Genomic DNA, 14,841 nt, shown 5'->3' with positions numbered 1-14,841 from the left:
CAATCCCTGATACGCCTTGTCTTTGTTCCAGTTATTGATAGGGTTCATTAGAATCTTTGTTGTGCTCCAGAATGTTTTCCTGGAATTAGGTACAACAATCCTTCCTTTCCACATAAGCGATCGATCGGTGCAATTTCTCCAACCCTTGGCAAAGCAATAGGACAGACTGAGTAGGTCCTAGAAACAAGTGGATTTGCCTTCTGGAATTGCAGGCATAGTTTTACGTTTTTGACTCCATGTGTGTTCTGGAGCCGTTCCTTTGGTCTTTGAACACAAAACACTGCCCTGTTAAAAACAATATGTTACTATAGCTAGTGGGTATGTAGATTTGAATTGTAAAGAATTGACTGCAATAGTAAAAACAAAACAAAACCAGAGCCTCTCGGACTGAGTTTCAGGATTTGCAGAGACACACAACACATGAAGGAACAGGAAGCTATACTACAAGTATATAAAATCAGAGGTGGTATTCAGCCAGTTCTGACAGGTTCTGGAGAACCGGTAGTGGAAATTTTGAGTAGTTTGGAGAACCAGCAAATCCCACCTCTGACTGGCCTCACCCCCATCTAATCTCCGCCTCCCGAGTCCCAGCTGATTGGCTGGGTCTTCTTTTGTTGCCCTGCACAGGAGAACGGAGCTGGAAAGCAGGTTAGTGGGGTGGGGAGGGAATAGGGATTTTGCAGTAGCCTTCCCCTGCCATGCCCACCAAGCCACACCACACCTACCAAGCCACACCCACAGAACTGGTAGTAAAAAAATTTGAATCCCACCACTCTACCAATGGACGCATAGACCGCTGCTTTGCATTCGCTGGGTTTAAATGGCATTTCCAGTTCAAAGACGAAATGCTTTGAATGTTAAGAATCCATCTCGTTTGATCAGCTGAGGGTTCATTTTGTCCCAGGGCTAATAGTACACATCATCTGTAAATAGGGGAGATTTTACAAGTGTGCAAATCAAGCAAACTGTTCAAGGTTCTACACATGAGGTCATTTCTAATGTCGGTGTCATTTCAGACGATCAGAAAGAGACCGTTGTGAAGATGTGGTAATGTCTCATTAAAAAGATATAACTAAAGAATGCAATGTAAGTTTTGATGATTTGCTTGTATGGATGAAGTTTCATTACTGTACTTTCATGGCTATGTCATGAGTTGAGAAATCATAGAATAAAATCAGATACCTCCATCTGATGGGAAATAAAAATCAATCACATATGGGGTTGTGAATGATATTCTCACCCAAGGTCTTAAAAACTCCAGGACCACCACTGTCCAAAAGTCTCCCAAATGTTGGATTTCTTTGCAATACATAATTCATCATCCAGCTAATGCCATTGAACATTTTCTATAAACATATGCATTAGTTCATTTTGAAGATTGGTAATTGGCTCCTCACCATCAATTAGACTTACTTTGTGGTGGTTCTCTAGAAGGACCACATCTGGTGGCATCACAGTCTCCATGGGGTTATTCAGCAACACATCTGCTTCCAAACTTCCACTAGCTTCCCCAGGTGTTTTCACAGATACTGTCATTTGTGAGGGTTGGCCAAATTTAATATTCTTGGCCAGCTGTTGCTGAAAATCAAAATACAATTGTATATTAGACAGGGGAGCAGGGACAGTGCCGTTCTTCATTAGATAACTCGGGTTTAGCAATCAAATGCAGGGGGAAAGAATGTCAAGGTGGCACCTATGTCAAGATGGCACTGAGCCATGGTGTTGCACTGGTTAGAATGCAGTATTGCAGGCTAATTCTGCCGACTGCCAAGCAGTTCAAATCTGAACCGGCTCAAGGTTGACTTAGCCTTCCATCTTTCCGAGGTCAATAAAATGAGGATCCAGATTGTTGAGGGCAATAGGATGACTCTGTAAATCACTTAGAGAGGGTCGTAAAGCACTGCGAAGTGGTATACAAGTCTTAAGTGCTATTGCATTCACATATGTAAAAAGCAACTACAGTTTGAGATATACAATCCCATTGACTTTTTGACACACGCCCCTATACATGTAAGCATCTCTATTAGGCACAATGAGATATCAATGTTAAAATATTAGGAGGAAAAAGAAAGCTATTTCCACAAAAAGTAATATAATGTGGGGCTCAACCATCCATACAGCCTTACCAGGATCAAGAGGCTAGTTTAGTTTTTAAAGGATTTTTCTGGTTACAATATATCACATAATGATCAGCAACTCTTCCTCCCGGTCAGTTAAAATAACCTTTTAATTAATATTACAATTATCCTGAGTTTTCATTTGAAAAATACCAGAATATTAGAAGATTCCGCAAGAATGGGAAAATCTTGATTGATCAGGTTAGGTTTCAACTTTCCCAAACTTTCAAAAAAGGACAGTGCAAAAGTCTGGTGAGATTAATGATTTTTAGCAATTTGGGACATGTACCTTTTCTTTTCTTTTTTTTTGGGGGGTGTCTGAGCTAGAGTTTGGGGATACAGAAAAGCAGCCAGGCTTGAATCACAAATTGCAGTTCAGCTGATCCTTCAGAATTGGACTCTCATTCCATGTTCTTCAAGCAATGTCCACCCTTTTACTCTTTGTCCAGCCTCCCTAAATGTGGTACCCATACCTGATACATTGATGCTGATACATTGGCATTTAACTTTCAGTATCTCAAGAGTAAGAGGACATCTCTTTAGGTGGCTCTACCCCTATACCCTTCCCTGAGAGTACTATATCTTTTCCTTCTTTCTCTGCTACTTGACCTATTCATAGATATTGTCCCTACATTTTCTCTGTCATGCCCCTGTTGGAATCTGATTCAGAGGGGGAGGATGAGCAGCTGACAGGAAGTGGGAGTGTGGCTCTGTTGGCTGTGGAAGAAACTGGGGAAGGGCACAGTGCAGCTGGGCAGAGCGGGGGAGAGGGAGAGCAAGGGAGAGGGAATTTGGAGGAAGATCCAGGCCCACCCCCTCTTCATCCTAGGGAGGAATGGAGAAGGGAGCAATGTGAGTTGTGTGGCTTAAGGGGGAGGAAGGGGCCCTGATTCCCTTCATTAGCTGCAGCTGGGAACACAGTGTTTAAAAAGGAAAGCTGCGCACATAAAGACTCCCACATAGTTGGGAGCAAATTGTGAATTTATCTTGTATCGTCGTGGATTAACTGTGTTCCTGGCGTCTTCCCAACTGTGTGAGTTTGACCGTGCTTTCAAGTCTGAAATTCCTTATCCTGCCCTGTCAAGCTGATTACTTCAGTTTGGTTTGTTTGGATTTTAAGTTACAGTTAGTGTGTACCTTGTTTTGGACTGAATTTTCTACAGTTAAAGGCTGTTCTTGGGAGAGTTTTTTTCTCCAGCCGAAGGTAACCTGGACACTGGGGGAAAAGTTGGAGGTATTAAAGTGACTCTTCTTACTGATGTGACTGTGTTGCCTTTGTATTTGTTCCTAAGAACTAATTGACAATGTTCCCATAATCAGGGGAAAATGGGCAGATATATGACTTGCATTTCATGCTTTCCTGTGTTTAATGTAAGATTGAGCCTAATAGATCTTGTCTACAAATAATGTGAGTGTATATGTGAGTATAAGCGAGTGCATATGTGTGTATATGTGAGTGTATATGTTTCTTCATCTCATATTATGCAATAGGCATTGCCAGCTACTGTTCATAGATGTCTTCAGTTATGGTTTTTTTTTCTAGCAATGAGTTTTGGTACTTAAGAGGAATCCCTTCCCTATCCATTATTTTTGTAAGTGGTACTAAAAGGAATGAACAGGTGGGCATGTTATAAGAATTAAACTGTCTTAGAATATATTGAGCAGGCAAGTAGGCACTTTAGTATTTCTATCTTCAAATTACCAGCTGAATCAAGCTCAGCTGGGAGAGGAGACACTGCCAATTATTTTTATTTTCTAAATTACAGGGAAATTTCCCGCAAGGTCTCATCTAGCTGTCTGTCATTTGATGTGTGAGAACACTTAGGAAATGAATGCTCAAATGGAAGGGTAAATAACCTCATGGGTTTTTCAGAACAGAAGTATTCTTCTAAGCAGAAGAAAGCAAGATACACAATGAAAAAAATATTCAAAATTGGAACAATGTCTTCTATTACGCCAAGGTTTCGAAATGCTTCCTGCTAGATTTAACCCTCAAAAAATGGTATGACAGATAACAAAGCAGATTGAGTTGTGTCTATGTGCATGCATGTTGAGTTGAATTCCTGATTGATTTCATGCTTTTTTCTCCCAAAATTTTCTTTCCCTCTTTATTTTATTTTATTTTATTTTTACACTTATTTCAATAGCCTTGAAATTACCAAGTAATCCTCAATCCAAGCAATAACTAGCTCTGCTGAGCTTTGGAGATCAATCAAGTTTTTGAGGATGACAGCAATAGCATCATGTAATTGTAGAACACTCTAATCAGCTCCATTTTGGACCTTACACAAACTCTTTAATATTGAGAGCATTTTCAGAGTTTATCTTAGATGTGTTTAAGCTTCATGCGGAATGGTATACACTCCGATAACCACATCTGTCCCCACTATTGTTGCATTTCTTTTTCTCCACGTACAAAACCTGTGACAATTGGCATATTATATTGGTTAAGAAGAAATAAAATAATACACTAAAATATTTCAAGACTGCAAAATGTCATTTTGAGAGAGTCCAGGATGAAGGATTAAGGAAAAACTTAATGAAGTACTTATGCAGGTTGGAGGCCATAGTATCACAAAATAATTTTTGAATGGATTTTTTTTAAAGTTGGGGTGTTTTTTATTTATCTGTCTTAACATATAAAATAAGTAAATTGACATATCAAAGAATCTCACTCAGTCTTTCTTCTCCTTTTCTCTTGGTCAGAGAAAGGTAGTATATCAATCTGCTGGTTCTTTTCTGAAGATAATATTTTTTGGGGAGAAATGTTCCTTGTTCTTTCCTAAAAGTTCTTTGGGAAGTATTTGGCAAATTTGAATTTTTAAATTTGCAAAGATATGACCTTCCAAAAATCCCGGATCACCACTTTCATTAGTTTTCAAGCATTGCAAGGGGACAGATTGGGAAAGGCTGATTTTGAGCAATCTTCAGGTTCAGGCATTTCTCTGCCATCTTCAGCTCTATTGTTGTGTTTTCATGCCACTGAAATCTTTGGGGGAGGTTAACCTTCAGATAGAAATCAACACGGGCCTCCTACTGTATGCATATTATGGTGTTGCCTGCTCAAGCACTCTGAATATCGAAAAAGGCTTCTGAATGATTTTATTGTTGGGAACAGTATGGGCTTTTCAAAGGAAACTGTTCAATGCATTCCTCTGTATTAAAGAAACGTATTGTAATCTGCAAGAGTTTGAAATGCATGGAGCCACTAAGCAAATAAACAAGCAAGATGGAATACACTATGTTTTTATCTGGCTTTATTGAGATTTCCCTACAATAGAATATTTGCCATAGCTATCTATTAGGGATATCAGCATAAACATGTGATGAATGAAATCTTTAGGGCTATTTCAAGTGCAAGATCAGTTACTTACTGGTTACTTTCTTTCCTCAACATTTTAGTTTTAATATATTCATTAAAAACAATTTCAGTTTTCTTTTCATATCTCTGATAGGTGAGATATTTAAAATATATTTTTCTTTCTGCTTCCCCATTGTTTATGATGCGATATTCTTTTAATAAGAATGACACACTCTAAATATTACTGCAATAGAAGAGTCTATTCACATGTCCATGAAAGGCAGTGACATTTCTGGTTGGGTTTGCTTGTAATCTGTGATGTAAACATTAATTTTCTGAATGTAGACAGCAAATGTCAGACATTCTACCAAGTCATTTGTCAATGCACGTCTGTGATTTACATCGGAGGCTGAAATAAGATTGGATTAGTTTTATTTACAGGCCCGTCCTGGAATATAAGGAGGTGGATTTACTGGAAGCATGTTGTGTAAATGGGTCAAATGTTAAGATGGGAAAATGGATGGAAACATTTTAATCTGTGAAAATACAGCAAGCCTACAATACGGTAGACAATACAGGAAGTTGACCATAATGGGAATGGCTGTTTGAAAAGTGTGATTGTAGAAAAAAGAAGATACAGAATGTATGGATGCTGAATGAACATAGATTGATGGCCCAAGGGAGTGACCAGTGTGAAACATGTACACTGAAGTGATTGGTCATTCAGAAAAAAATGAATTGAGAATCAAAAATAACAGGTATATGAAGGAAGTATGAGGGAGAGAAACAAGGAAGTGTGGCTGGGTGGAGTTGACCCTTGAAAAAAGCAGGTGTGATGACCCAGGGTGTGGCACAAAGGCAACACAATCAGATAATCAACAAGAGTCCCTTTATTAGCTCCAGCTTTGCCCCCCAATGTCCAGGTTACCTTCTGGCTGGAGAAAAACTCCCCCAGGAACAGCCTTTAACTGCAGAGAATCAAGCCCAAAACATGGTCAACAAAAACTGTAACTTTAAGTCCAATCAAGCCAAACTGTGGTAATTAGTTTGGCAGGGCAAGAGCAGGGCCTGTTTCATCACTTCCTGTATTTCCAGAAATACCAGAAATGACGAAGGGCCCATTTTTCTGCCTACAAAGGCTGCAGAGGCTTTCCTCAAGCATCTGGAAGGCCAAAAAATGCCTCAAACAGGCCAAAAATCAGCTGGAAGGCACAGTGCAGGTAAGGGGGCATGGGGTCCCCACATGCATTGCCTTCTAGGTGCTGGCACGTGAGCACTTGCACACGAGCGTGCGTGCAATTTTTGGCACAGGAGCCCCAAAAAGGTTAGCTAATATTGTTATAGGTAGTTCTCGACTTTCGAGCACAATAGAGCCCAACATTTCTGTTGCTAAGTGAGTAATTTGTTAAGTGAGTTTGGCCCATTTTATGACTTTCCTTGACACAGTTGTTAAGTGAATCAGTGCAGTTGTTAAATTAGCAACACCGTTGTTAAGTGTATCTGGCTTCCTCATTGTCTTTGCTTGTCAGAATGTCGCGAAAGATCTCATGATCCCGGGACACTGGAACGGTCATAAATATGAGTCAGTTGCCAAGGGTCTGAAGTATCATCACGTGACTATGGGAATGCCGCAATGGTCATAAATGTGAAAAATATTGATAAGTCATTTTTTTCAATGCCACTGTAACTTTGAACGGTCATTAAATGAACTGTGGTAAGTTGAGGACTATCTATATAGGCTTCTGTTAAATATTTATCTTCTCAAATGCTGACAGTTTAGGGTCTTTTGGGAGACATTTTTATAAATTACCAGAGCCGAGCAGAACTCTTAAGAAAGCTGGTGGCATATTACTTTTTAAAATCATGAATAAATTAAAACTTCCCATTAAAATACCTATAAATTGCCCCAATGTCATTACAAGTATAAATAAATACTTTGAATAATCTAGACTGACACACATGCTTTCTGTTTTCCATTCACATGCCCTTCATGCACTACGTCTTTCAAGCGTATTATTGAAACTTGTTTTTCTTTGCTTCATTTAGTGGTTAATTATTCCAACATGATCTAATGAAGATTTAAATCCTCGATCGTCTCTTAGTCCTACAGCAGCCATATGTTTTGCTGACTGAAACTTCTGACTGAAAAGGAGAACATCATTTAGAAACCTTTTGGACAGCAACGGAAAGAAAAGTTTCTGTCAGCGGGGGGAAAATTAGGAGTTTACTCAGGCGGAGCAAACTTCCATATGGCTGGCAGATTTGCTCCCCCCAAAAAGTCATATTTATTTTTTCTTAAGGTACTGAAGCGTGAAATTACAGGAGGGACCCGAAAAATGGAGAGCATTCTGAGGATGAAATTCCTTTTCAATCTCTGGACTAAAAGACTTCAAAGATCCCTTCCAAAACTATTGTCCTGTTCTGGTCTGTTCTGTTCTCCCAAGGAATGTCTTGTGCCCACTGGCAGCTAGACAGTGAGGAGGTTGGGGAGGAACCTGGGCCAGTCCTGGAGGCTGAGGAAGGCTCAGGAGGGGGCTCTGCGTCAGAGGCAGAGATGGGGCCAGGGCAGGCTGGCAGTCATCAGCTGCCTTCGGGCTTGGACAGCAGTGAGGCGGGGGAGCTTCTGTAACCGATTCCCAGCCTGCGCATGCGCAGAGAGCTGCCAAAAGGAACAATTAAGAACTCAGGATCAACGTGGGATTAAGGCCACAGGTGGACAATGAATGGCCCCTCCCATCAGGATTAAAAGAGGAGCAAAAGGGGGGGGGGCTTTTTCAAGAAACAACTTGTTCATTCATTCGTTCCAGTCTCGTGAGGATTTGTCTGTGTAACCCAGCCCTTCCCTGTCAGCACTGAGTGTGGAACTATTTACTGGGCAGCTTTCCAAGATAGATAAGGTCTGAGCTAATTAGTATACCTTTGCAAGACTATTTGCCAAGCCGTTAGCTAAATGTGAATGCACTAAATTCACATTAATTTAATAAGAGGTTTTGACAGGACTCAGAGTTGGCTTAGTGCTTTTTGGGGAAGCCTAACACAGAACAGGATGGTCACCATATCTCTAGCACATACCCAGAAACCATACAGACTTCATGAGACATGTTGTTTTCATTATTTCATTATTTACTTCTTAAATCTGCCTACTTATTCTTCAGTTACATTTCTCTCTGCCAAGCAGCACCACTGTGGAAGACTGAGATTATACGATTTACTACTGTGTTATTCTTAAGTTTCCTGTTCTCTTTCCTCCACTCATTCATATTCCCTCAGAAATTCCACGTCTATGTAGGGTATATATTCCTACTACGTAGGAAGAGTATATATTCTGCAGGATCCAATCTGGGTTGGTTACCGGAGTCTTTTTGGACTCCTTCTGTAGTCCATGCTCAGAAAACTTCTCTCTAGCAGAGTGTGTGCTTTGGGCTATTTTGTGTACAGTATTTATATGGTGCCTGTCGTATATGGCTTTTTAGATGTAGATTTGGCTGTCGGTGGCTGTCTATTAAGTTCTTGGCTGTTGTTTCCTTGTGGTGCCAAGCCCTTGCCCCCTAAGTCCAGTGGAACCTCAGGGGACAACCGTAATCCATTCCGAGAATTTGGTCATCACCCAATTTGGTCCTCACCCAGAAGCGCATGCGTGTAAAAAGAAATTGTGTGGTGCGGGAAGGGGAAATTGGCGTAGAACAGCAAATCGCCATGGCTGTGTTCGGTCACCACCCGACCACCCGTTCGTGACCAGAGGTAAGAAGCCCAAAGTTTGCTCATTGTTACCTGAAGAGTTTTGACTTTGCCAACGAGATTATCTTGTGACATTGCTTGAATCGACTCTTCGCTGTCTGCTCGCCCATCAGGCATAAAAATACTCTCATGGGAAAAGGCCCGTGTTCCCATGCTATAACTGGGAGACCTGAAAGACAATTCGGATATATAAGGTTTAAGGTATGCCATAAATTACCAACACAATGGGTTACTGCTTTTTTTTTTTTTGCTTTTTTTTTCTGCTACCAGGCCATTTTTCAATGAATATATAATACATTTTTCCTCCAGAGGACTGGATTTATTATACCTTTACTTTCACTGCTTGAATAATGGGTATGCATCTGTACCTAATTCCAGAGCTCCTACACAAGGTGCTGTCAAATTATAATTTGTGTTATGAAAGTCGTATTACATGGGGACCAATTCTGATGACCCTAGGCCATGAATTTCATTCAACTTAAATTGCATTTAAAACGAATTACATTCAGTCCCATTTTAATTCTCCCTTGTTCCAACCCATTTCTTTGCTGCTGTCACTTGCATGCCTGCAACCGCAGCTGCCCACATGCGACCTAAAAGCTAAACACGGCTCTTGACTTGAAAAAGACTGAGCACCTTTGCAGGGATGGGATTCAAAAATCCCAGCAACCGGTTCGCTGCCTGGTTGCTGGGTAGGTCATGGTGGGCGTGGCCTACTGGAACTTCCGGGAGGGCTGTTTTTCACCTTCCCCAGGGTCTGGGGGTGCGTTCATGCATAGGCGTGGGGGCGCATTGCCTTCTGGGTGCTGGCCCGCGAGTGTGAGCGTGCAAGACCGCACACAATTTTTGGCACAGGAGCCCCAAAAGCTTAGCCACCACTGGTATAGAGTCTCTTGCTGTAGCAAAGGATTGGACTGGTCCCTTCCATCTCTATGCTGTATGTAAGAAATATGTATATGTAAGAAAGTTTGCTGAGGTTTGGAAAAAACTGCTTTACAAAATGGTGACACCTGGTTTGCTGCAACTACATACACACTAGTCCTGGTGGCCGTCATTCTTTGGATTTGTAATACCAAATTCACTGAAGGAGTACAGCTTACTTTATGAGTAGCTCTATTGCATGTAGATGAATTTTGTCCCTTTCTTTTTATAAGCATCTTTATAATATGGACCTATTCATGATATGGACCAGTGGAACCTCATCACAAGAGGTTTTTAAGAAGAGCCTGGACAGCCACTTGTCTGAGATGGTATAGGTCCGTGACGGTGAACCTATGGCACAGGTGGCATGCAGAGCCATTTGTGCCGGCACACGAGCTGCAGGCAAACTTACCTCACTGGGCATGCGTGCACCTCACAGCTGATTTTTGGCTGGTTTGAGACCTTTTTCAGCCTCCCAAAGGCTTGAGGAAGGCTTCTGCAGGCTTTGTAGGCCGAAATCTAGCCCCGTTTCGTCACTTCCGGTTTTTTTTTTTTCAGAAAAACAGGAAATGACAAAACGGGGCTAGATTTTGGCCTACAAAGCTTGTAGAAGCCTGCAGAAGCCTTCCTCAAGCCTTTGGGAAGCTGAAAAAGGCCTCAAACTGGCTGAAAATCAGCTGTGAGGCACAGTACAGGAAAGGGGGCAGCAGAGGGTAGATAGGTGGGGGATTGTGCGCGCGTGTGTAGGGGACATGGGGGGCGCATTGCCTTCTGGGTACTGGCATGCGCGCACACAAATTTTGGCACAGGAGCCCCAAAAGGTTAGCCACCACTGGTATAGGTTCTCCTGCATGAGCAGTGGGATGTGCTAGAAAACCTCCAAGGCACTTCCCAGCTCTGTTCTGAACTGAATTGAATCGACATTAGAAACCGGATTCCAAATATGGCAATGTAACTGTGCGGTGGTCCTCCTGTGCTTTGCCAAATTCTAAGAACACGATCGTTCCAAAAAGATCAAGTTGTTATCACCTATTTTTAGAGTGCAGGAATCTGCCTCCCACTCCCATATTGAAGCATGCACAAATAGCAATGAGAAAATGTAAAAGATGAATAATGTTACGGGTGGCCCTGCTTACAAAACTCCCTTGAGTCCGTATGACTTGATCTGGATGCTTGGCTAAAGATTACCGTTCAAAAATAAGAATATGTTGTCATTAGTGGTCATATCTTAGATGGAACCGTCCAAAAAAGAAAAAGCAAATTTGAACAAATATATATATATATATATATATCTTGGAGCAAGCTCCCACTGTGTGCTCAATAGCCCTTAAATGGCATAGTACTGCTATGACAACTGTTGCCAGGATACATGTGAGATGCTCCTTAGACCACAACGATTATCACATCCAAGGACAAATTAACAGTAGAACGTTATTAGAAATTGAACATAGAATTGTGTCTTGTAAATCAGATTTTTTTTTTTAGCCTTTTCGGTATTTCTATATTCTATTAAATAACTGTCTCTATACTACAACAACTTGCAGTAACTAAGTGGCCTGCGTAAACAGTTCCAACCTACAAATTTATTTTAAGAGATATAGTAGGTAATGCTGTAATTATTGCATTTTCTTACCAACGGGAGATTTGCCTGACATCAGGAGAATCAACCCATGAGCATATCCTTTCTGAGATTACAGGACTCAGATACCCGTGACCTGATTGTTCCAATACCTCAGGGGCTGCCCCAAAGAAGAGGGAGTCAAGCTATTCTCCAAAGCACCTGAAGGCAGGTCAAGAAACAATGCATGGAAACTACTCAAGGAGAGAAGCAACCTAGAACTAAGGAGAAATTTCCTGATAGTTAGAACAATGAATCAGTGGAACAACTTGCCTTCAGAAGTTGTGAATGCTCCAACACTGAAAGTTTTTTAAAAAGATGTTGAATAACCATTTGTCTTTGAGTGGTTTTTCTATCTAAACAGGGATTGGACTAGAAGATTCCCAAGGTTTCCTTCCAATTCTGTTATTCCATTATTCTGATTATGCTTTTATACCTACACCTTTCTCTTATTATTACTTTTTCTTACTGTCTTTTTCTTATTATCTGATTCTTCATTATATGACTACAATGGTGGTATGGTACCGCTTCAGACCAGTTCACCTGAACCAGTAGTTTTTTAAAAAAACCTCCTACATCAGCTGAGAGGAGGAAAACAAGAAAAGAAATGTGCAGGCTCGGCCCTCCCACCCGCCCCTGTGCTTTTCTCTTCTTTATCCTCTCAGCTGATTGACACCTCAGCTGGTGTGGGGAAAGCTGCGCATGCGCACATTAGGTGCGCGCGCATTAGGTGCATAGGCACACCAGAGGTGGTATTCAGCCGGTTCTGACCAGTTCTGGAGAAACGGTAGCAGGAATTTTGAGTAGTTCTGAGAACCAGCAAATACCGCCTCTGACTGGAGATTTTACAGTATCCTTCCCCTGCCACGCCTACCAAGCCACGCCCACAGAACCGGTAGCAAAAAAAAAAATTTGAATCCCACCACTGCACATGCACGCGATCACCAACCCGGTAGTGGAACAGGTAGGATCCCATTGCTGGATGGCTACCAGCTGAGTGTCTGAAATAATGTATGATGGCTGTATTATACATATTGAGAAGGGGAATGTCCTCTAATGCAGGGTCCCCAACCACCGGTCCGTGGAACAATTTCTACCAGGCCGCCGGTTTGCTGGGTGCCACCATCTTGTTTTGATTAAAAAGTGCTTCCGGTGAGCTTTTCTGGGTAGAAAGCGGCGTTCAGGTGCTGAAAGAATCCTCGCGCCTTAGTTTCATCGGGGGGAGCAGCTTCAAACAAAACTAAGGCGCGAGGATTCTTTCAGCACGCATGGCAAGGCGAGCCGAGTGACCGTCCCAAAGCCGTCGTGAAGCCCATTGACACAGGTACAAAGGAGGAGTTGAAGGTGGTGGGGAGAAGCGGGGGACGGCTGGCCAGTCACTCAGCTCGCCTTGCCATGCATGCTGATGCTGGTACTGGGCCGCGGATGATTTTGTGATGCTGGTACTGGGCCGCGGCACAAAAAAGATTGGGGACCACTGCTCTAATGCTAATCAACAGGAAACACAGGTATCCTTGAAATAGGCACAACTTTCAGTGAAGAGCCTCAACCGTAATTTCCTCCAGCAAGAAGAAAGGGGTAGGCTGGTCAGTCCTTCCATTTTTTTTGTGGTCTTTTCCCTTGAAAAACAGATGGAAGGCCACAGGGCCAGTTATCTTCAACCCACAGTTGTCTCGCCCAAGACAATGCTGTACTTATGGCATTACTGTCTGCCTTTGGGTTTTATTATGTCCTGAGCATGGCACAGTCATGACAGATGAAGATACTGAAACTATCATTTTGAATTTATTTCCTTTTGGTGAACCAATTACAGAATCCGTTCCTTCAAAAGAAGCGTTTTGAAGTAATATTATTCTATGCGTATCAGAAATGTCTCCACAACACACCATATTATACTTAATAAACACGAAGGGTTAGTTTTCATTCGAATGAGATTTTCAGGATTTTAACTTCTACGCCTCTCCTGGTCTTGGAAGATTCTTGGGATGAGAAGTGAAACATCTTCAAGAAGAAACAAAGTTCAGCCGCCTTTTGAGAAAGCACCTCTGGGACAACCATGACCTGGATGACTGAGAATCTCCATAGGCTCATCTCTCCTGGCTTAGCCTGAAGGCAATGGATTAGATCCGTAATGGCGAACCTGTGGCGCACAGAGCCATTTGTGCTGGCACATGAGCTGCAGGCAAACTTACCTCGCATGTGCACGCTTCACAGCTGATTTTTGGCCAGTTTGAGGTTTTTTTCAACCTCCCAGAGGTTTGAGGAAGACTTCTGCAGGCTTTGCAGGCCAAAAACTAGGCCCGTTTTTTCACTTCCTTTTTTTCCGGAAATACCGGAAGTGATGAAACGGGCCTAGATTTCAGCCTGCAAAGCCTACAGAAGCTTTCCTGAAGCTGTGGGAGGCCAAAAAAGACCTCAACCCGGCCGAAAATCAGCTGTGAGGCGCAGTGCAGGTAAGGGAATGGCGGGGTGGGTGGGTGGGGATTGCGCCCACATGCGTAGGGGCGGGGGCGCATTGCCTTCTGGGTGCTGGCACGCGAGCGCAAGCGTACAAGCGCGCACACAATTTTTGGCACAGGAGCCCAAAAAGGTTAGCCACCACTGGATTAGATTGATCAGTGGCAGCATGCCAAAGTTTCATTACCTCAAGCCATTGTTGGTCTCTTCATCAGAAGACAGGGCACCGTTACAGACATTTCCGAAAGAACTGCTTGCCTTCAGCTTGGCGGTCTCACGATCTGGCGTGGCCTCCCTTTTTTTTCTCCTTCCAAACAACTTTTTGAAGGGCTGAAATTTACTGCCCTTCTTCTTATCTGCAGACAACAAGGCAAGCACACATAAGGGCTCATCATCATTTCATCTGCAAACATTCTGGGAAACAAAAACTTAGTTAAGAAGCCACCCCCAAAAAGATGGAAGTCCAAACCAGCTGCAACTCTATGGAAATATTAAGACAATAAAAGCACATCCGTCTATTGCAGTTGAAGACCCTATCTTGCAAAAACGAAACAAAATTCATAAAAAATGTTCATCCTGCAGTGTTTCAATTTTTTTCCTTCACTTTTTATATGTATTTAGATGTTGAAAGTTCAATTATCAGACAGAAAATCCGAAATATCTGTTTATATAATATATATTTTGTTGTT

At 42.1% G+C, this 14,841-nt stretch overlaps 1 protein-coding gene across 2 annotated transcripts in view; it reads right to left on the bottom strand.

The window, feature by feature from the left end:
- CRACD (capping protein inhibiting regulator of actin dynamics) overlaps positions 1 to 14,841 on the bottom strand; it is a 176,263-nt gene that overhangs the window by 27,425 nt on the left and 133,997 nt on the right. For both annotated transcript variants that reach the window (XM_087936646.1, XM_087936647.1), the window contains exons 3-5: positions 14,340 to 14,508; positions 9,190 to 9,325; positions 1,414 to 1,578 (exon numbers count right to left, since the gene is read on the bottom strand). In XM_087936646.1, coding sequence (XP_087792772.1) covers positions 1,414 to 1,578; positions 9,190 to 9,309 — 285 coding nt within the window. In that variant the 5' untranslated portion in view covers positions 9,310 to 9,325; positions 14,340 to 14,508. The remainder of the gene's footprint in view (positions 1 to 1,413; positions 1,579 to 9,189; positions 9,326 to 14,339; positions 14,509 to 14,841) is intronic.

The sequence above is a fragment of the Pseudonaja textilis genome, chromosome 6 (assembly GCF_049901715.1).
Source record: "Pseudonaja textilis isolate UNSWEBS1 chromosome 6, rPseTex1.2, whole genome shotgun sequence".
NCBI classification, from domain to species: Eukaryota; Metazoa; Chordata; class Lepidosauria; order Squamata; family Elapidae; genus Pseudonaja; species Pseudonaja textilis.
Note: the sequence above shows the minus strand (reverse complement) of the source record. Positions and strands in the feature narration are given on the sequence as shown.